The sequence below is a fragment of the Lingula anatina genome, chromosome 7, assembly GCF_051362555.1.
Source record: "Lingula anatina isolate TDL-2025a chromosome 7, LinAna3.0, whole genome shotgun sequence".
Lineage (NCBI taxonomy): Eukaryota > Metazoa > Brachiopoda > Lingulata > Lingulida > Lingulidae > Lingula > Lingula anatina.
Genome location: NC_141773.1, coordinates 23,232,950 through 23,254,519, shown reverse-complemented (window position 1 = coordinate 23,254,519; position 21,570 = coordinate 23,232,950). Strand labels below are relative to the sequence as shown.

The following is a 21,570-nucleotide window of genomic DNA, read 5'->3' as shown; positions in this document are numbered from 1 at the left end:
ATAAACACACTGAATAACTAAGAATTAGAAAATAAAGCGTGTGCCGTTCATACTTGTGAATCTCCTTCTTCTAAAGATCACTTTCTCATCTAAATATAACGTGATTGCACAGGTGGTAGGTGAGACTGAATGCGAATTCTAAACATTAAACAACTTATCTTAAACTGGAAAAAAATTCTAGCTGCAACAGGGGCTATGAACCAAATTATTCGTTTTGACTATTCCCACTATTTTAGGAATACTATTTTAGGATCTCATTAGTTGTGTTTGGTGCAGATTTTATTCACGAAATAGAAATACCTCAGTATATAAGTTGGTGGCACATAATCTGATTCACACACCTGATATATTCGCTTTAAATTTCAAAACACACTTACATGTAAACCTGGAGATATGTTTCGGGGAGCAAACAGTGCCCTTTGGTACACTTTAGTATTATGATTTAGCTAGCCAAAATCCTAATTTCAAGAGGGGAATATTAGTGTGATATATTTTGAGAAGGGGGGTCAGGACCCCCCAGACCCCCCACCCCCACCCCCCTGAATTTCACTCTTTTTAAGTTTACTGAACCCATATAATGAAAACAGCTGGGTTGGCATTGCGACATTTGACCCTGTAATATTTAATGGCATCTAACACAATCTTAAGTAAAATATAATATTAGTGTATTTTTAAAAAGTGGCATTCAGTCGTGTTGATCCCTGATCTTGCTCACTCACGTGCACATAAACGACATCAGCGACATTCTCACCTGGATCAGGTGCAAACAACGTTGAGCGGTGTTATGAATCAGCTGCGACGTTAAGGGTCTCTTTTCAAAACGTGTGGATAAATATTGATGCTTTTAATTCAAGTGACTCATTTGACTAAGTTCACTTTGGGTCATCTAACAATACCCTGTCACTGTTGGGAGAATATAGCTTCAATTTGCAAAGTTTGATCATAAATATGATATTCAGAGTAATTCAGGAAAAACACAGGGCCGTGATGCTACTACAGAAGAAGTGTGTACTTATTAAGCATATGAATCAGTTTTGCAAATAGCAGAAGAATACACGATGCTGAAAATATAACTTATATTAACTCAACAATGTCAACAGCATCACCAGGCAACGGTCGAGGTGCGCCATTTTGTTCATCTTCACAGATGGCGGAATTCGAGGCCAAGTTAAAGTAATTCTTAAGACTAAAACTGAGGATCAGTTATTAGTGTTTTCAAGACCATTGTGCAAGAATTAACTGCTCTTGGAAACCAGGCGGCTTTTCTTTTTTTTTTTTTTTTTTTTTTTTTGGGGGGGGGGGTGCCTTGTGGAGACGACTTTGCTTTCATGATGATACGCGTGAACCTGTTTTAGAGGTACAGTATTAGGCATATTACCAGCTGTTATCATAACTATTTCTTCAACCAACGTATTTCTAGCTTCAACCCATATGTAGAATAAGGCACTAGATTGGTATGTCATTAATATCAGATGCAAAAGTACCATAGGAAATTTGGACGGGTCTTACATTGTACTTTCTCCAGATTAACAACCTTATAATCAAACGTATTAATCTGCGAACATATGATTAACTTACCATTGTGACATCCATCTTTGTATGGATGAAAAAAGCTTTGCCGGTTACATGTACGATTCTTTTAAAATTCTCACTTTCAGATGACATACATGTATTTCAATTAAAACCAGTGTATTTGAATATGACAATTAAATATTAGACATTCATTGACTAAGACAAATCTCCATTTTGCATTTCGTTCCAGAAAATTTAGACAGGAAAGGATTTATAAGTAACATGGCAACAGCATTGGGGACATACACCGGCTCTGACCGGGATAATTTTTTTCGCATGAACATTTTGATTGTAGATTTCGCCCTGAAGGTCTTGCATGACGTTCTTCATGAAGAGCTAAGAAAAAAGTATCCCAATTTATTCGACTCGAGCACGGGGTTGTTATGTGGGGTGCTTAGTGATGCAACAGTCAAGGCAAAACTTGATAGACTAGTACTGTTAAGAGTACTTAATATACATCAACAAAACCAGCTGTATCCTGCTGGAAATCCCTCTGCATCAGTAACTGTGGGTGATTTAGACATCACACTGACTGTGCTTTTGCTGAGAAACATCACAACCTTGAATCCTCGCCCTCGGCTGAATGCATGGGACAACCCCTCTGACGCAGACACATCAACAGAAGCCAGAATTGGGCGAGTTAAAAGATATCGGAATAAAGTGTATGGCCATGCAAACAAGGCGGCAATCAGTAATCAAGATTTCAAAGCCTTTTTCTCAGAGTTAAAATCCATTCTCTTGGGTCTCTCTGGCAGATTCAAAAATGAAGATTATGATGATATCTTGACTGAACCTCTTGATGAGGAATTAATCAAGAAATATCAAGACATTATGGAAGAATGGCACATTTATGAGAAAGATGTGTCAGAAAAAATAGAAGCTGGATTTGAGGGAATCTCCAAAGATCTCGAAAACGTACTTGGTGGTCAGAGAGATGTGAAAGAAAAAACAGAAGCTGGATTTGAGGGAATCTCCAAAGATCTCGAAAACGTACTTGATGGTCAGAGAGATGTGAAAGAAAAAACAGAAGCTGGATTTGAGGGAATCTCCAAAGATCTCGAAAACGTACTTGATGGTCAGAGAGATGTGAAAGAAAAAACAGAAGCTGGATTTGAGGGAATCTCCAAAGATCTCGAAAACGTACTTGATGGTCAGAGAGATGTGAAAGAAAAAACAGAAGCTGGATTTGAGGGAATCTCCAAAGATCTCGAAAACGTACTTGATGGTCAGAGAGATGTGAAAGAAAAAACAGAAGCTGGATTTGAGGGAATCTCCAAAGATCTCGAAAACGTACTTGATGGTCAGAGAGATGTGAAAGAAAAAACAGAAGCTGGATTTGAGGGAATCTCCAAAGATCTCGAAAACGTACTTGATGGTCAGAGAGATGTGAAAGAAAAAACAGAAGCTGGATTTGAGGGAATCTCCAAAGATCTCGAAAACGTACTTGGTGGTCAGAGAGATGTGAAAGAAAAAACAGAAGCTGGATTTGAGGGAATCTCCAAAGATCTCGAAAACGTACTTGATGGTCAGAGAGATGTGAAAGAAAAAATGGTAGCTGGATTTGAGGGAATCTCAGAAAAGCTCACACAGTTGTTTCATGATCAGTCGGAGCCAGAGAAGCGATGCCTTAGACAAGATCCGAAGACACAAGGTATGTACTTTCTTCTTTTATACCTTCATGTCTTCCTCAATCTAGGTAAATTAATCTACAATTAAATGTCGTTATCAAATAAAACACATGTGTAATTGGAGTTTTTTTTTTTCTCATTATAACCAAGTCATTCTTCTTCCAAGTGTGACTTTCTTTTCTCATAGGTATAAAGCCTTTCTAGACTTGACTTACATGGCGGTTATTAATCACTACATGTGCAATGTCTGTTTCGCTTTAAGCATAACAACAGTTTTAAAATTGTTACGAATGTTTCTGGGATTTTAAACATTCCATTGCATTCAGGGTCAGAAGCGGTGCCAGTTCTCCACGTCCATGTACCAGAGAAGAAGCAAGTTGAAAAAACTGCAGATCGTGAGTATTATAGTTTTTACAGTCAGCTGTATTGCATTGATTTGAGGTGTCACTTTTCTTTACAAATCAAAACGGCAGATTTAGAATTCTCTCCTACTCCCTGTACCAGATAAAGGAAGGAAAGACGCACCAAAAATCACTGTGAATGGTGATATACTCTAGATCTGACAACTATTTCCACAGTATTGTGCGCTATATATTCAACAAAATATGAATGGCAGAAAATAAAATATTAAGTCCATGGACAAAAACTATGAGCGTAAACTTTAAAAAAATCTGTTTTAACTACTTAAGTACTACGTTGGAATAACGTTTATAATGATCTGCTGTATAGTAGCTGCATGTATATTAACCTACATATAATTTTTCCCACATACAAATTGATTGACTGGAGCTCAGATTATGAGATTTTGGGTTGAAAATGTTTTTTCTCTACTACCTGCACTTCTATCAGAAAACACCAGCCACAAATAGAAACTGCGTGAACAATGTAGGACAGTTTGAACGATTTTCTCATAATCATTTGACTTGTTTAAAAGGTGTCATCAAACATACACGTATGCTTTCGTGGTGGGTATGCAACATTGGTCAAAAAGGTTGCCCCACCCCCATTTCCATGTACTTTTATTTACAGATAATCACCTCACAGCTGTAAATTGTTAGATAGAGATTTTTTATAGCAGATACCGTGTCTAACATGACTAATGGTTAAAAATAATACAAAGTAGTGGTGAAAATATACATATTTTATACCATTTAGTAAAATTTATTAGAGGTACCCTCTCAAATCCACTGTTTCACTGTGACTTCTACAGATGTAAAGAAATGACTATTAGATTGAAAAGACGCCATCAAATGTCACCGAATTCGAACAAAATTATCATTAAGGTGTGCTCGTTAAAGGTCACGTGCCTAACAGCGTGTGCGTCTACCGCGTACTGCAATTATCTCCTGTAGACGGCGCGACAAGCGCACAACACGGGTAACAATTCTGTTATGTGGGATATTGTCCCATTCGTCCTAAAGAGCGTAGCGGAATTGGTCAAGATTATTGGGGAATTGGTCCCCTGCTATGCACATTCCAATTAATGCCACAGGTGCTCAGGGGGATTAATATCAGGGCTCAAAGACGGTTGTCCCATCCTCAGAGCCCTGTGTTTCTGCAACAAATCTCTGGACAGACGAGAGGTGTGAGCAAGTGCGTTGTCACAATGAAGCCAGTAGCATCCCTGAGGTCACCTCTTTCAAATGGAGTGAGATTTCTGTTGAGAATGTTACAATAAAATACCCCTGTTACGTTTAGTTCCAAAAGGAACAATGTACTAGGACCATGGGCTTGGAATGTTCTCCAAATGCGAACTGATCTAACACCTCAGGCGAAATTATCTTACACACACCCTTCAAAAAAGGCATTTTTTAACATTTCTGTGGACCCTCATTTGACCATCGATGGGATACAAGAAAGGTTTGATTCTGCAGCAAAACCGACTTCCTGCCAGTGATGGATGGACAGGTTCAGGTGCCTGTGGGATCACTGAACGTAGCATTCTCAGCTGATATCTCATTCCATTTTCAAGAACTGACTCTGGGGTTCACTCCAGGCTCCATAATGACTGCAAACTTGCTCACACCTCTCGACTAGCAAGTGCTTCTTAAAGAAACACAATGCTCTAAGGATGGAACCACCATCTTTGAGCCCTGATATTAAACTTACTAATCAACTGTGACATGAATTGGAGTGTGCAATGCAAAGGAAAACCAACCCCATAAAACGTGGACCAACTCCCCCAACTTGTTTAAGAAGAATGGGACAACATCCCACAAAACAGAATCGTTACCCGTGTTGAAGGCTTGTCATGCCTTCTACAGGAGATAAGGCCACACTTTTTTATTTTTATGGATGACATCCTGCGCGCGCACCGATTTTCGTCCGTTCTCCCCCCAAAAAAAAATTCCCCCCCAGGGAAGTCGGTTGTCGCAAACATCGTTATTGAATTTGCCAGAAAATGCAATCGGCAATCCTTGGCTAATTCCGCAAGCTCCATACTGTCATTGTCGACTGCGGACGCATAGGCGTAGGAAGCATAGCCCTATCTTTGCTTTATTTCTTTTAACAATTCTGTGAAGTGTTCACAATGCTTTAATTTTCTGAGAGTACAAATAAAGACACGCTGTTTATTTGATATTTGTGTTATTGATTGCTATACCAACAGAATGCATGAAATAACCTTAAGGTCGGTGATAGGGTTAAATACGCTTAAAATCGTGTTTTTGAGTTTTTTGTGTGTTTATATTAATCAAAAAAGTATCTAACGTTGGATGTAATAATTTTTATGAATTTGCATCGCAAAATGCGTCTTTTGATGAGTTTTTCAACCGGCACGCGCCCCAGTCAGGCTGACAACTAAGCCACGCCTCTGTTACTAAGGGCCGTTGCCATGAGGGGGTCGGAGCACAGTTAATGAGTTATAAGCCGATTACGTGTGCGGTAATAGGTCATAAGTCTTACATCAGCTTAGCAGCGAAGAAGTCTAGCTAGTACACTATGGGGAAGAGAAAAGTTCGTGTTAAAAGTCCCTTTCCAGAGGAAAGAAGGAAAATTTTGAGAGTAAGGCCTATGCGTGGCGGTTGGGGAAAACCGGCCCTATTTGTTCAGTCGGATGACTGATTTCTGTATACCTAATAAATGGGTGAAAGAGTTAATCGAAACGTCTAAATTAATTGACAAATGAAAGAAAAATCGATAAAAACATAAATAAAAAAAGCTAAAAAAGGATACTTTTAGCCTAGCCTTTAATTTTTGCGATATATATCGTCGAGCGTATCTGCGACACGTTACGAAACCGGATATGATTGTTGGTCGCCGTTTGCAAAAGGTAAATCTAATGTTGACAAAATAAAATTTTATTCTCCAAGATATGATATCATGGAGCTTGAGAGACACGCGAAAAATTGTGATTTGAATGGCCAAACAAGAGAAATCCAAGCAAAGGTTGACAGCATGATTAAAACAATAAAAATAAAAACGCATGTTAGCGGCTTTGCATTTTGCGATATTTGGAGAAAAACAATTTCAAAATCACTGATCAAGCGGGAAGAAAGAGTTCAAGTGTCCAAAAATGAAAATCACAAAAAGACCCCGAGAATAGTCAAGGCTAGCAGGTAAAAAGCAAATTAGGTCTAAGTGTCATGTGTGTAAAAATAAAATATTTATTCAAAAGCCTTCTCTCAGCCACTTTTACCGCTGAATCTTGTGCAGCTGAGCGTCTCCCCTTTATCTTAGCTGGCATTTTGAGCGAGACCGCTCTGAAGTAGTCACTGGATTTTTCCGTTGATCTGACGACTACCAAGTGCCGTGCAAAATAATCCTGCAGCGTTACCCGTCAAAAAACTCGTATCAACACAAGTGACGGACACTTGCTCTCGACACAGTTTTATCTGATCACTTTGCCGATAACAAAGAAGGAATCTCTCAGGTAAAATTACTCGATTGCCGAGGAAGAGCCATTGAAACGTTCAAATGCAACTTCACACCTCTTAATTGCGGTTAAACGTAATCGCCTTTGTTAGCGCTTCCTTCTACATATCCTTGACACCCTACTGGGCATCACAAGGCTAGGGCCCTCTCCAGAGCTGTTAATCAAAATGGCGGCACGCTTACATGCCTAACGAGTGGTCGGAAAATGTAACAAAAGCACGATTTTCTGCCCCTTCAAAGCACCCAAACAAAATATTTTTAGATGACAATAAGCAATGGTTCCAGCTGATCGTATAACCGATAACAGGTAAATTTGCCAGCTAAGCATTTGACTAATAAGCCCTGTTAACCAACCTGTGAACGTTTTTGGCTGTTTTAACAGCTTTCTATATTGACGAGATAAGTGAATCGCTGCCAAGTATATCTCACTATCTGAGCAACCGATCGTTACAAAAGTTGCACCTATTGTTGTTAGGAATGTGGACTAAAGCATGATATCAGGGGTTTAAGAGAAAATTGTTTGTTTGAAAGATATCGCCTTTTGAAGTGAATAAGCCATTGAAATATGGGGTAATTTAACGTAAAAGATGATAAAATCAAAAGTAAATAGTTTAAGACAATTCCCTGGTACCGCGCTGAAGTGCTTTCACCCAGCTTTATGAGGCCTTTTGAATCACTTGAATAGCTGTCTTGGTTATAGAGAAAATCCCAATACCGAAAACGGCATTTTTCCCCTCAAATTGGCGCCAGAGCGTCATCCGTTGGACACTGTACTTAATCCCCGTCTTTAATTGGCCTTTTGGGAAGTTTGTTTTAATTTTTTATAAAAACTTATAAGCCCAGGGCTTTGTTTCTATGACTTTGGTCCTTTTACTATCACCGGCCTTAAATAGATTTGGTGATATGCAGCATATATATTCATGACTTTTTACCTTTCTACGAAGTAGGCCCTATTCACAATGCTTTAATATTTTGAGAGCATGGATAAAGACATGTTGTTAGTTTGATACGTGTTTCTGTAGTAAATTAGTGTTTCCAGCTGTGAACTGAAAACATAACTTTTCTTAAGCAGTTTTTTTTTTGGGGGGGGGCTGTTTTTTTTTTTTTTTTTTTTTTTTTTTTTTCGCCCGCTCGCACCGATTTTGGGGTCCCCAGAGGATGTCATCCATAAAAATTAAAAAGTGTGGCCTAATTGCAGAACGCGGTAGACGCACACGCTGTTAGGCACGTGACCTTTAACGAGCACACCTTAATGCCAAATTTGTGCGAATTCGGTGACATTTGATGGCGTCTTTTCAATCTAATAGTCATTTCTTTACATCTGTAGAAGTCACAGTGAAACAGTGGATTTGAGGGGGTACCTCTAATAAATTTTACTAAATGGTATAAAATATGTATATTTTCACCACTAATTTGTATTTTTTTTAACCATTAATCATTTTAGACACGGTATCTGTAATAAAAAGCACTATTTCTAACAGTTCACAGCAATGAGGTGATCATTTGTAAATAAAAGTACATGGAAATGGGGGTGGGACAACCTTTTTGACCAATGTTGTATAAACAGTGAAGACATCGTTTTTTCTAAATAGACTGCTTTTCTTTTACAGCAAACAAACTCCATGGAACAACACCAGGCACTCCCTATCAGGTACATATAGAATATATCTCTCAGCATTGTGTTCAATATTTTGACATTGATAATTCAAAAAAGTTTAATGCTGTACACGCAAATGTGTAACTTTTATTTTTCGTCCATAAACATGTACACTTATGAGTGCTATCATATATTTTATAAGTTTAATTAGAGTTACAGCTGATCTTTTCATGTTGAGGGCTATCGGTACTTTATAAATGCATTTACTGAGAAATTTTATCGTAATATTAATGCAATAGAAATAGACAATTTAAGAAGACAAATCTCCTTTTTGTTGCTTTATTCGCCACCACTTCAACACATAACGTTTATCGTTGCACCTTTGTAAATAAGTGTGTCTAAATAGTAGCCATGGCCCCGTAAAAAATAATATATTTTATGAAATAAATTAGCATGATTCATGACGAGAGTGTGATCCACAGAGTGTGGTTTTAAAGTGTTTTGTTATGAAGCTGTTTTGAATTGAGCTCCTTTTCATGATGTTAACCCATTTAAATGTCATTGTTTTGTTTGCATACCTATAAAAAACCGAAGTAAAGGAAAATTTTATGCCACCGGGTTGTGTTACTTTTTCATTTATTTGACGTTTTTGTAAGTTTTTCTGGTGAGGGACACCTGTTAAAATCTGACATAACAGTTTTAAATCCAGACACGTTTCAATTATTCCATCGGCCCTAATAAGTTAATTCAACCCGTGAAACTTTTTTTCGTAACATGATTTGTTTCGTCTTAACAAAGTAGATAAAATTCACAAAGTACCGATTTCTCTTGACCCACCTTTTGCAATATTGATTTATTCATTCATTTATTTATTCATAAATTTATTATTAATAATATTAATTTTTATTATTATCAAATAAATGATATCAAATTATTTTTTATTCAAATTAAAGGGATTTAATTTCTGTTATTCTGTACACACGTTTCTATCAAATTTTTTTAATGTATTTAGTTTTTTTAACAACATATTTAGTCTTTTGATTTCAAATACAGACTTGACATTTAATATGGAATATTTTCTCCAAATCATAATTCATCAGTTTTTTTCCTAATTTGCTGACTGATAAATAAAAATAAGGATTAAAATCGTGTTTTAAAAACTTTTGATAATCTGTCCGATGTCATTGTGACATCAGTTCATTAATTGAATTCGTCAGTGAAGCAAACAAAAATACACTGCCTATTCTAAGTCATACGACAACCATTGAAAGCGATATTTTGGGTCTCTATATTTTCCAAATTATCGTATTTATAAGAGTTACACGACCCACAAAAGACCCTCCTGTTAGTGTCTAGTCACAGCAACGGTCGCTGTTACGCAGGACCTCATCTTGCTGCTACCAGAGCTTTTAAGCGGCAAGGCATTCCTTAAGATAGGATTTTAGGGTTTAAACTGGAATACAATTCCGGGCAACGGTTAAAACTTGCCCAATTTGGTTCAGTTTTGTTGTAGAACATGCAGACCGCTGATTCGACGAGTAATGACCTACCTACGTGTTGTTTATGTGGTTCAAATATAGCGATTTTGATTACTAAGGTAGCTGCTCATTCTCTTGGTTCTGTAAGTTATCTGCTTTTCAAAGTGCTGTGTATGAGCCGGCAATCACATCGTGCAACCTAAAATTGTTTCTAAGGTGCCCCCTATCAAATGAGAGCGATGAAGTTAGTGTCTAGTTTCTAGTTTCCAGTGTCGTTTTTCAAAAACGAACCTGGCAACCAGAAACTAGTGTCGTTTTTCAAAAACGAACCTGGCAACCAGAAACTAGTGTCGTTTTTCAAAAACGAACCTGGCAACCAGATACTAGTGTCGTTTTTCAAAAACGATTCTGGCAACCAGAAACTAGTGTCGTTTTTCAAAAACGATTCTGGCAACCAGAAACCAGTGTCGTTTTTCAAAAAACGGTTCTGGCATCCAGAAACTAGTGTCGTTTTTCAAAAACGATTCTGGGAAGCCAGAATCGTTTTTGCGGAAAGAAACAGGGGTGGGCAGAAGGAGAGGCAACAAGCGGTGTGCGTGTACCGCGACTAGGTAACCCTCACCGCGAAAGCCGGGCAGGGTTTTACCGTCTCTCGTCGACGTGCCGATTATTGCCTACGGGGTACGGGCAACTCTCATCGCAGAAGCTTGACAGCGTGTTTACAGTGTTACGGTCTTTCCTCGCCGCGCTGGGAGGCTGAGTTGACCGCCGCTACCAGTCACAGGCAGCCTGCACAGTGGAAGCCGGGAATGGAATTTAAGTGGGGGGTGGGGGTAGGGGTGGGGGAATAAGGGTGAGGTTGAAGAGGGGAAAGGGGCCCCCGGTGCCTCCCTTCGTAGTTTGAGATATAATTTTTAATTTTATTGAATTTTTCAAAAACGATTCTGATGCCCAGAAACCAGTGTCGTTTTTTGAAAAACGATTCTGGCAACCAGAAACCAGTGTCGTTTTTCAAAAACGATTCTGAGAAGCCAGAATCGTTTTTGCGGAGAGAAACATGGGTGGACGGAGGGAGAAGCAAGCAGCGGTGAGCGTATACCGCGACTAGATAACCCTCAACGCGAAAGCTGGGCAGGATCTTACGGTCTCTCCTCGACGTGCGCTGAGACCGAGACGGTCGCCGATTATTGCCTACATCGTACAGGTAGCCTTCACCGAGGAAGCTGTGCTGAATATACCGCTTCTCTCGCTCGCGCACAGGCAGCTTTCACCGCGTAGGTATTCAGGGAGTTACGTTATTTATTTATTTATTTTTATTTATTTATTTTATTTTATTTTTTTTTTTTTGTCGCCGTGCGGTGAGGACTAGATGACCGGCGGCTTTCACAGGTCGCCTTCACAGCGTAAGCCGCGGCCGTGAACAGTGGGCGGATGAGAGGAAGAAGGGGAAGGGCCCTCAAGCAGTGGTTTTTTTTTTTTTTTTTTTTTGAAAACGATGCCGAGAAGCCAGAAACGTTTTTGCTGAGAGAAACAGGGGTGGACGTAGGGAGAGGCAACTGGCAAGGCATTAGTGTCTACTGCGATCAGGTAAACCTCCCTGCGTATCCGGGCAAGGTGTTACGCTCTCTCGAGACGTCCGCCGATCGATGTCTATCGATGATGCGGTGAAGTCGATCTGTGCACCGCAGCTAGACATCGATCGGCGGACGTCTCGAGAGAGCGTATCACCCTGCCCAGATACGCAGGGAGGTTTACCTGGTCGCGGTAGACACTAATGCATTGCCAGTTTCCTCTCCCTACGTCCACCCCTGTTTCTCTCAGCAAAAAAGATTCTGGCTTCTCAGAATCGTTTTCAAAGAAAAAAAAAACGACACTGATTTCCGATTGCCAGAATCGTTTTATTATTATTATTATTCAATAAAATTAAAAACTATACCTCTAACTACAAAGAGTGAGCCTGAGGGCCCTCCCCCCTTTTTCCTCTCATCCGCCCAACGTTCACGGCTTACGCTGTGAAGGCGGCCTGTTAAGGCGGCCGATCATCTGGTCCTCACCGCACGGCGAGAAAAAAAAGTGTAACTCCCTGAATACCTACGCGGTGAAAGCTGCCTGTACGGCGCTGATGCAGATCAGCGGCCACACGAGCGAGACAGGCGTTATATTCAGCACAGCTTCCTCTGCGAAGGCTACCTGTACGCTGAAGGCAATAATCGGCGACCGTATCGGTCTCAGCGCACGTGGAGGAGAGACCGTAAGAGTCTGCCCAGCTTTCGCGGTGAGGGTTATCTAGTCGCGGTAAACGCTCACCGCTGCTAGCTTCTCCCTCTGCCCACCCCTGTATCTCTCGGCAAAAACATTTCTGGCTCCTCAGAACCGTTTTTCAAAAACGACACTAGTTTCTGGTTGCCAGAATCGTTTTTCAAAAAACGACACTGGTCTCTGGATGCCAGAATCGTTTTTCAAAAAAACGACACTGGTCTCTGGGCATCAGAATCGTTTTTGAAAAATTCAATAAAATTAAAAATTACACTTCAAACTACAAAGGGAGGCCCCGTGGCCCCTTCCCCCTCTTCAACTCACCCTTATTCCCCCACCCCCACCCCCACTTAAACTTGCCTCTCCCTCTGCCCACCCCTGTTTCTCTCTGCAAAAACGATTCTGGCTTCTCAGAATCGTTTTTGAAAAACGACACTAGTTTCTGGTTGCCAGAATCGTTTTCAAAAAACGACACTGGTTTCTGGATGCCAGAATCGTTTTTCAAAAAACGACACTGGTCTCTGGGCATCAGAATCGTTTTTGAAAAATTCAATAAAATTAAAAATTACACTTCAAACTACAAAGGGAGGCCCCGTGGCCCCTTCCCCCTCTTCAACTCACCCTTATTCCCCCACCCCCACCCCCATTTAAACTTGCCTCTCCCTCTGCCCACCCCTGTTTCTCTCTGCAAAAACGATTCTGGCTTCTCAGAATCGTTTTTGAAAAACGACACTAGTTTCTGGTTGCCAGAATCGTTTTCAAAAAACGACACTGGTTTCTGGATGCCAGAATCGTTTTTCAAAAAACGACACTGGTCTCTGGGCATCAGAATCGTTTTTGAAAAATTCAATAAAATTAAAAATTACACTTCAAACTACAAAGGGAGGCCCCGTGGCCCCTTTCCCCCTCTTCAACTCACCCTTATTCCCCCACCCCCATCCCCACTTAAACTTGCCTCTCCCTCTGCCCACCCCTGTTTCTCTCCGTAAAAACGATTCTGGCTTCTCAGAATCGTTTTTGAAAAACGACACTAGTTTCTGGTTGCCAGAATCGTTTTTCAAAAACGACACTGGTTTCTGGTTGCCAGAATCGTTTTTCAAAAAACGACACTGGTTTCTTGGCATCAGAATCGTTTTTCAAAAATTCAATAAAATTAAAAATCATACTTCAAACTACGAAGGGAGGCCCCGGGGGCCCCTTTCCCCTCTTCAACCTAACCCTTATTCCCCCACCCCCACCCCCACCCCCCACTTAAACTCCATTTCCGGCTTCCACTGTGCAGGCTGCCTGTGACTGGTAGCGGCGGTCAACTCGGCCTCCCAGCGCGGCAAGGAAAGACCGTAACACTGTAAACACCCTGTCAAGCTTCTGCGATGAGGGTTGCCCGTACCCCGTAGGCAATAATCGGCGACCGTCTCGGTCTCAGCGCACGTCGAGGAGAGACGGTAAAACCCTGCCCGGCTTTCGTGGTGAGGGTTACCTAATCGCGGTACACGCTAACCGCTGGTTGCCTCTCCCTCTGCCCACCCTTGTTTCTCTCCGCAAAAACGATTCTGGCTTCTCAGAATCGTTTTTGAAAAACGACACTAGTTTCTGGTTGCCAGAATCGTTTTTCGAAAAACGACACTAGTTTCTGGATGCCAGAATCGTTTTTGAGAAACGACACTAGTTTCTGGTTGCCAGGTTCGTTTTTGAAAAACGACACTAGTTTCTGGTTGCCAGGTTCGTTTTTGAAAAACGAAACTGGAAACTAGAAACTAGACACTAACTTCAGCGCTCTTATCAAATGATGGTCAAGTGGTTCACAGAGTGTCTCTTGCCTTGATCTTGTTCAGGTTTTCATTGATGACTTCCATTAGTGTTTTGGCACCAATGTGGTATCCAATCCAAATAGTGACGCTGTCAATGAGCCTAGTCACTTAAGGAGTGGCACACGCCTTGTCGCAGGCCTCTTCAGGATGTCTGTAAACTCTGTTATGACCAGTTTAGCGGTACGGGTGAAATCTGACCTCAATAAAAAAAGCCACGCAGTTTCAGTGTTCTACCCAGAAACGGTCATGGTCCCCAATTCATTAGAGAAACAGACTACGCTGTTTTTCTTATAACAGTGGCTTTCTCAAAGGTCGGCTGATATTCTAACCTCCCGAAACCATTTTGGTGTTCGCTAAGAGCCTAGAAAAACGCGTTTTGGTTACAATTTGCCCTTCATTCAAAACAGACTGGGTGGTTTTGGTTCAATTGCAGCAGCATATCCTGAAGGAGAGTGAGTCCTGTACCCTGGTGGTAAGATGTCGATACATTGGGCGTGGTCTCTGTGTAGGTGCATCAGTCTGGTCATAACTCTATAAAACTCTGCAGACCATTCCGTTTGACACAATAATCTGGGTGGCAATGTCTGTCTTTTCCGCGCCATTCTGGCTAAGTTTAACAATTTCATTATACACTGCTCAACTCATTTTACGCACTGAAAACCCAACCGCTTGCATGCAAAATTTTAAATTCTTCGATACAGTAGTTGCCGACATATGGATACTTTTTTGACAGAGCCATGCTTCATTAAAGCCAAGCTTTGACCAGTCAAAAGGAGCACTACCCAATTATATCACCGCATATTACACAATGCAGCAGTGCAAAAGACTTGGTAGTCAGTTAATTGGTAGCGACCCTCCTGACTTCATACTTCTTCAGTCAGATATCTTATGTGAGATCTGAGCATTTTGAAAAAAAAACGCATTTTTACCTAGACATACATATAAAACTGAAATATCCCATATTAAATGTCAAGTCTGTAAGTACAAGGTGCAAATGAAAGATATGATTCCCACCTCCAGTTACACGTTCCGTTTCAGTCCGTAAGCAGGCCTACCCAACTACCAGACTCGGAATGATTCTGAATTCATCGGTAGATCGGACCAAACTACCCATTTTCAAGGTGAGCGTCAGTGTGCGCTTCGAGGTATCAGACACCGTTCTTGCGCATGTCTTGCACGCAATGTGATAGTGATGAGACTTAGCAGGGTTGGAAAGTATCGTATCACCACTCAAAATTTGGGGTATGATGCTGACGCACACCTTGAAAACGGGCATGGTGGTCCAATCTACAGGTGAATTTGGGATCAGTTGGTGCTGAGTTTGGTAGTTGGGTAAGCCTGGTGATATCAGGTTTAACAAATCTAAGATATATCCTCTATTTACCAGGCACCTGCTATGAGTCCAACACAGTCAAGAAAAAGTCCATTAGCGGCTTTTTACACCCGCCACATGAGCCAGATACAGCGTCTTCCTTGGGACTCCAACGACACCATGCACATGGACGAGGTCTATGTGAACTTGGAGTGGGTACAAGAGGAAAAGAAACCCACAGGCACTAGCTCCAAGCCAGTCCCAACTTATACCTCAATATTTGAAAATACCAGACAGGGTATTACACCAAAGAGAATATTGGTGAGAGGAAAAGCAGGTATCGGCAAAACCACATTTACACAGAAGATGGCAATAGACTGGGCAAATGCGACACTGGGTAAAAAAAGTGATGGGGTACTTTCAAAATATAAACACCTTTTAATCTTAAATCTGCGCAGCATCCAGCCTGGTAAAACTCTAAAGGAAGCACTTGAAATGCAATTGTCTTGCTCTGAGAACGAGATAAAGGAAATCATGGATGCTCTGGATAATGACGGTGACCATGTGCTATTGGTCTTTGATGGTTATGATGAATTTGATTCTAAGAATCATAAGGAAATCACAGACATCATTCATTGCAGACGATACCAAGACGTGTGCACTATCATCACAACACGTCCATGGAAGGCAGAAGAATTGATGAACCCACGAAATACGGACAGTGTTTATGACATCACTGGGTTGACAGAGGACAACATAGCAGAATATATTGCTAAATTCTTTGATGAGCCAAAGTCACACGATAACTTCCTTGTTTGGATGTTGGGGTCAACAGGGGAACGTCTGATAGACTACTTAAAGCAAAAGAAACTGATGTCCTTAGTGAAGATCCCGATACTTTTACTTTTCATTTGCCTTTTGTGGCTAGAGGATCGCAAAAGTGTTGTCAGGACAGAATCCCTCCCAGCTTCATACACACTGTTATACAAGAAGCTAATACAGCTGCTTATAAGACGGAAATATAACACCAAGACTCAGGATGAAACAGACAAATATTATAAAAATATTGACGACACCATTAACTGTCTCGGTAAGCTTGCTTACTATGGACTGCTGAAACCAGAGGGAGGTCTCATATTTGATGAAAATGATCTGCAATCAATTCCAGATATCGGCGAGATGTACAGTTTAGGCCTCCTCAACAAGACTAAGGTGCACTACAAGTTCGATGTTAAACAAGCAATTACTTTCCCTCATAAAACCATCCAGGAATTTTTTGCTGCACGATACCTGAAGGAGAATAATACCTTAGATGGAAATGGCCATGTTTTAGATCAATTTCTGGACAGCTTACACACTATTGATGAACTCTACAACATGGACTATGTTTTGCGCTTCGTCTGTGGTTTAAGTAATAGCGCGGCCACCAAAGTGCTGGAGAGAGCTAAAGCTCTGCAGGTTGAATCCAAGAAAGGCGAAGATATATCACGGATGCAAAGTTTTCAAGCACATGCATGGGACTATGACAGGAGGTACAGTGAGTGGTGCAATGATATCCTCCTAGAACACTGGTATGCACACTGTACCCAGAAAACAGTGATGCCCCCTGAGCTTATGTCCTGGCACACGGCACTCAACATACCTGCATCATTTGAGCACTCTGATCACAGATTTAGTCAAATCTTGTTGAAAAGTGTAGAGAGGGCATCAAAACGTGTTCAGCAGTACTCAGGTATATTCAAAGATGTGAGAACTGTCATGAACGACGTTAGGTTTCCCATAGGAAAAACAAGTCACAATGTATTATCTGTGCTAAATTCTTGTGACACGTTAGAGAAACTATTAGTTATCGTTTGGTGTATAGAGACAGATTACGACGAGTGCAGATCTGTCTTAAATTCTGTTTTATCAAAAGCTCTTAACCTTGACACAATTTCGATACAAATTCGCTGTTATGGAATTTTATCATCAATACCAAAACCTGAAAAACTGGTGCATCTTAAAGTTCATGGAATGGTAAATAGTCAAGACATTATGAAACTGGGACAGACGCAGTCCTTAAAAACAATTAATGTATCAGTATGCAAAAGGCCAAAAGAGCTCCCATCTGCTCTAGTGGAAATGCCTATTGCCAATCATGGTTTGACTGATTTTAGTATTACTTATACCCGCCTAGGTGCTGAGACTTTAAAAATTCTGGCCAGGAACCTTCATCATGTGCCAGGATTGGAATCCCTGAAGCTGGAGCAAGTACTGTCTGATGTGCTCAGTGACATCTTTGATAGCAGTGACCTCAGATCTCGCAGTGATATGACATCCAGGTGTGGGGCCAGCAGGTGTACATGTCGTGGTGATACCACAAAAGATGACAGATGTCAGGATGTCTGTGAAGCCGTGTCTGAACTGAGCCAAGGTGTGAAACATACCACAAAATTGAAATCGTTTTCATTAAGAAGCAATAACCTGGGTCGGTACCACGGTATCACCCGTCCACTGATAGCATTGATACAGTCTCTCAGTACAGTGTCAGAGCAGACTGGAATGAAGATTAACATGTCTGATAATGAGCTGGGCAAAGTAGACCGCCTCAGTGACCTAACAGAAGCCATTGTCAACTCTTACGGGCATGTAACTTGGAAATAGGTCGGTAATTATTTTTGAAAAGTACCCCCGACTGCTGGAAAATACTAAAGTAAAGTGTCGGTGAAAAATGCCAAACAATTTTAAATGAGAAACGACGACATGAAGTTGAAATATTGATGGAAGTGAAACATCATGAGCGTAATTATGCCAACTGTTTCAGCAGCCACATGGCATGCAACCTTTAATACAAAGTGTGTGACAGTGATGAGTATCACCATGAATGGACCGATTATGATGATGAAGTAGAAGATAGTTTTTATGTTTTAATATAAAAGTATATTAGAAAACATGTGAACTGAATTAAGGGCCTTCATGTCCGATAGAACCCGGCCTGGTACGTATTTAGTTTGTGGGAAAACTTTATTTGAGCGCAGATTCTAAAGCTGCAGTCACACTGTGCTTGCAACCTTTTGGCAACCTCAGTCGCAAGGAGGTTGCCATAGGTTTTTAAGTGGTCGCATAAGGTTGCTAACAGGTCGCCTGCGATCGTAGAGGATTGACGGATATATTTTGTGCACCGACAACCGGTGCAACTAAAGATGAAAGATATTGGTATCCTTAAGGTTGCTAACAGGTCTCTTCTTGGTTGTCAGTAGGTTGCTACAACCAGTAGCATAGGGCCTACCATTTGCAACTGCACGGTCGATTGATAGTATTTAGTCGACTGGTCGCTTACAAGTTTTTTACCAGTCGCAAGAAGTCGGCAGCAGGTCGCTAGAAGGTTGAAGTTGTAACTGCATGGTCGACTTACGGTCTTTAGTCTCTTGGTCGCTAACAGGTTTTTTACCGATCGCAGGCATTCGAAAATATGTCGCAGGAAGGTTGCAAGCGACTGCAATAAAGTAAGCGTAGGATGGTGGTCTATTTGGGCAAAGAATTTTTTTCATAACTTGTCATGTATGCCTTCTAAATATCAAGATCATAAATAATAATATTTTAGAAAAAAAAAAAACATAATTGCATTTGTTGGCATAATTGCACTTGTTGGCAAGATTTTATAGTAATTGCCAAGGTTTAATATACCACGTATTTCAAACTTACTAGACCAAAAAAAATTGGAAGCTAACAGCAATGTTTTTGACGCTAAGCTTATTTATTTTATCATTTTACGAAAACCATAGGTAAAATGCCGAAAACATAAATTATATATCACTGTATGTCATTTAAAATTTGCGAAGCCCTATTATCAAAGTAAACGATAAAACAAATACACGAATGCAGAGAAAACGGAAAATAAAAACAATTTAATCAAATATGTATAATTGATATTCAATATCATAATTTCGACCATCAAAATCATCCACAAATAATTGAACAGATCGTTAAATAATCTTAAATAAAACCAGTTTCAAAACAAACAATTTAACTTCGTTCCAGTGTTTGATATCCTCACTACAAGGATGACAGTGTAAAAAGTAAACGATTCACACGACCTGTCACGATTTAATTAGGTTGTATTGTAAGAGGCAAACGCCTGGTGTTAATAAGACAAAGAGAAAAACACACATTCGGTTGCCGATTAGTTGCGAAGCAGTCGGCGATCTGTTAGCAACCGGTTGGATACCACAAGTAGGTTTTCGGTCGCCAAGAGGTTATCGGTGCTGCCCCGAAAACCGGCGCAACCGGATATCAACCCAGCGTTCATTTGGAAACCACTTTGCGAGTTGTTGCAGCCGGTCGCCGACCTTTTTGCAACCGGAGACGGTTGCAAGTCCCAAAGAGGTTTTTTTGTTCAGTGTGTCCGTAACTGCACAGGCCTTGCAACCTCAAAGAGACCAAGTACTTGAACAAGAAAATATGAAAGAGTATTATAAGATTAATGAAGATTAAAACGTATGCAAATTTCGTTTGGAGAGGGTGTAGTCTTGTCAAAAGTACACAAAACATTGCTGACTCTATTTTTAGGGAAGGAATGAAAACTTCCTGATTTTCAAGTTCAAGTTCTTTCATCAAATGTTTGTAATCGCCTTACAAGGAGTGTCTTCCAATACACGGTCTTACCCAGTATTTCCTAGATTTTTATTCTGTTTCTTAGGTAAGCACAGCCAATAATTATAACAGTCCCGTCTTTTTGAAAAGGGTCAGTTTTACTAGAACTTTTTTTTTGTCTTTTGAGAGGGGAATTTATGAGAAAGCAGTTACTGTCACAAGTTGGCAACATATTTTCTGTGCGACCTTTCTGCTACCAGTTGACAAGCGATTGCTACAGTCCTGCAACCGGTTTTCAAGCACCAAGAGGTTGCAGACAGGTTGTTCTTCGCTTGGCAAACGGTGTGCGACAGGTAACCTATAACTTGAAGATGGTTATTAGAGGTTGCAGATACCATACTGCAACCTTGTTGCAACCGGTTTGCGACTGCTTGCCGATCAAAATTGGCCATAGCTTTTTAACTAGCTTGCAAAAGCCTAGGTCCCAACTACGTTTTCGACGCACGGTTTTTTGGTCCCTTGTGTCCGGCTAGGACCGAGCTAGACCGCACGAAGCGGCTGTTGATCATGTCGAAAAGTTTCTACGTGCTGTTTGCGTCCTCCAAAAGTCGCACGATAGACGTGCTCCTCACGCACGAACTCCCACGTTTTCCCCATTTTTTGGCCGTAGACCACACGTAGTAGCCCATACGTTCGGTTGGGACCTAGGCTTTACTTGATTCCCTCCCTGCGATTTAGCTATGTCCTAGACGGACGCAAGGAACCTAAAAACCGTGCGTCCAAAACGTAGTTGGGACCTAGGCTAAAGTGATCGCATGCGACCGTCAGATTTTGTGGTTGCAAAAAGGTTGCAAGCGCAGTGTGACCCAGCCTTAATGCAGCGACTTTGATAATAGGTTTAGCTTAACATTACACATAATATTTAAATTAAAATGTCAAGTGCAAATACTTTATTGTATTAAGTATAGAGTAGCAACCATATAAGACATGCTGATTGGTATTAGAATGTCATGTTACATATCATAATTATACTTTTTGTATATATGTTTGTATATACTATTTTCAGTAGATTAGTGAGCCCACTAATGTCAAATTATGTACACGTTTAGTGCTCAATAAACATTATTATTATTATTATTATTATCATTATTATTATTATTATTATAAATCACGTGTTTAGAAACTCTTCACAGATTTGTGCTGTATTACTTCCTAGAAATGAACAAATTTTGTATTGAAGATTTCTGTAAATTTCTTTTTCTTTTTATTAATATTTTGCAAAGGTGAAACATTTATTTGTAATTGTTATGAAAATATTTATATATATCAAAGTGCACATGGCTGAAATTTCACGACAGTCTATGAACGCATGACGTTTGATTCACGGTCTTATATGAATGCATAAAACTGCAGCTAATTCTTTATATCTAGTACCTGTAGGAATTTTTTCTTAGCAAGCAACTTTATTTGT

At 40.4% G+C, this 21,570-nt stretch overlaps 1 protein-coding gene across 1 annotated transcript; it reads left to right on the top strand.

The window, feature by feature from the left end:
• Window positions 1-1,294: 1,294 nt before the first annotated feature.
• LOC106154217 (uncharacterized) lies at window positions 1,295-21,164 on the top strand. The gene is made up of 5 exons (XM_087018445.1): window positions 1,295-1,357; window positions 1,763-3,223; window positions 3,527-3,595; window positions 8,684-8,724; window positions 15,603-21,164. The coding sequence occupies exons 2-5, from the start codon at window positions 1,795-1,797 to the stop codon at window positions 18,168-18,170; spliced, it is 4,107 nt and encodes a 1,368-aa protein (XP_086874571.1). The 5' UTR covers window positions 1,295-1,357; window positions 1,763-1,794; the 3' UTR covers window positions 18,171-21,164.
• Window positions 21,165-21,570: the final 406 nt, after the last annotated feature.

What these genes read in the sequence shown, in the direction of transcription:
- LOC106154217 (XM_087018445.1), top strand. Translation starts at nt 1,795, where the DNA reads ATGGCAACAGCATTGGGGACATACACCGGCTCTGACCGGGATAATTTT. An exon ending in ACAAGATCCGAAGACACAAG is followed by an intron (nt 3,224 to 3,526) that starts GTATGTACTTTC and finishes CATTGCATTCAG; the next exon opens with GGTCAGAAGCGGTGCCAGTT. An exon ending in CACCAGGCACTCCCTATCAG is followed by an intron (nt 8,725 to 15,602) that starts GTACATATAGAA and finishes TCTATTTACCAG; the next exon opens with GCACCTGCTATGAGTCCAAC.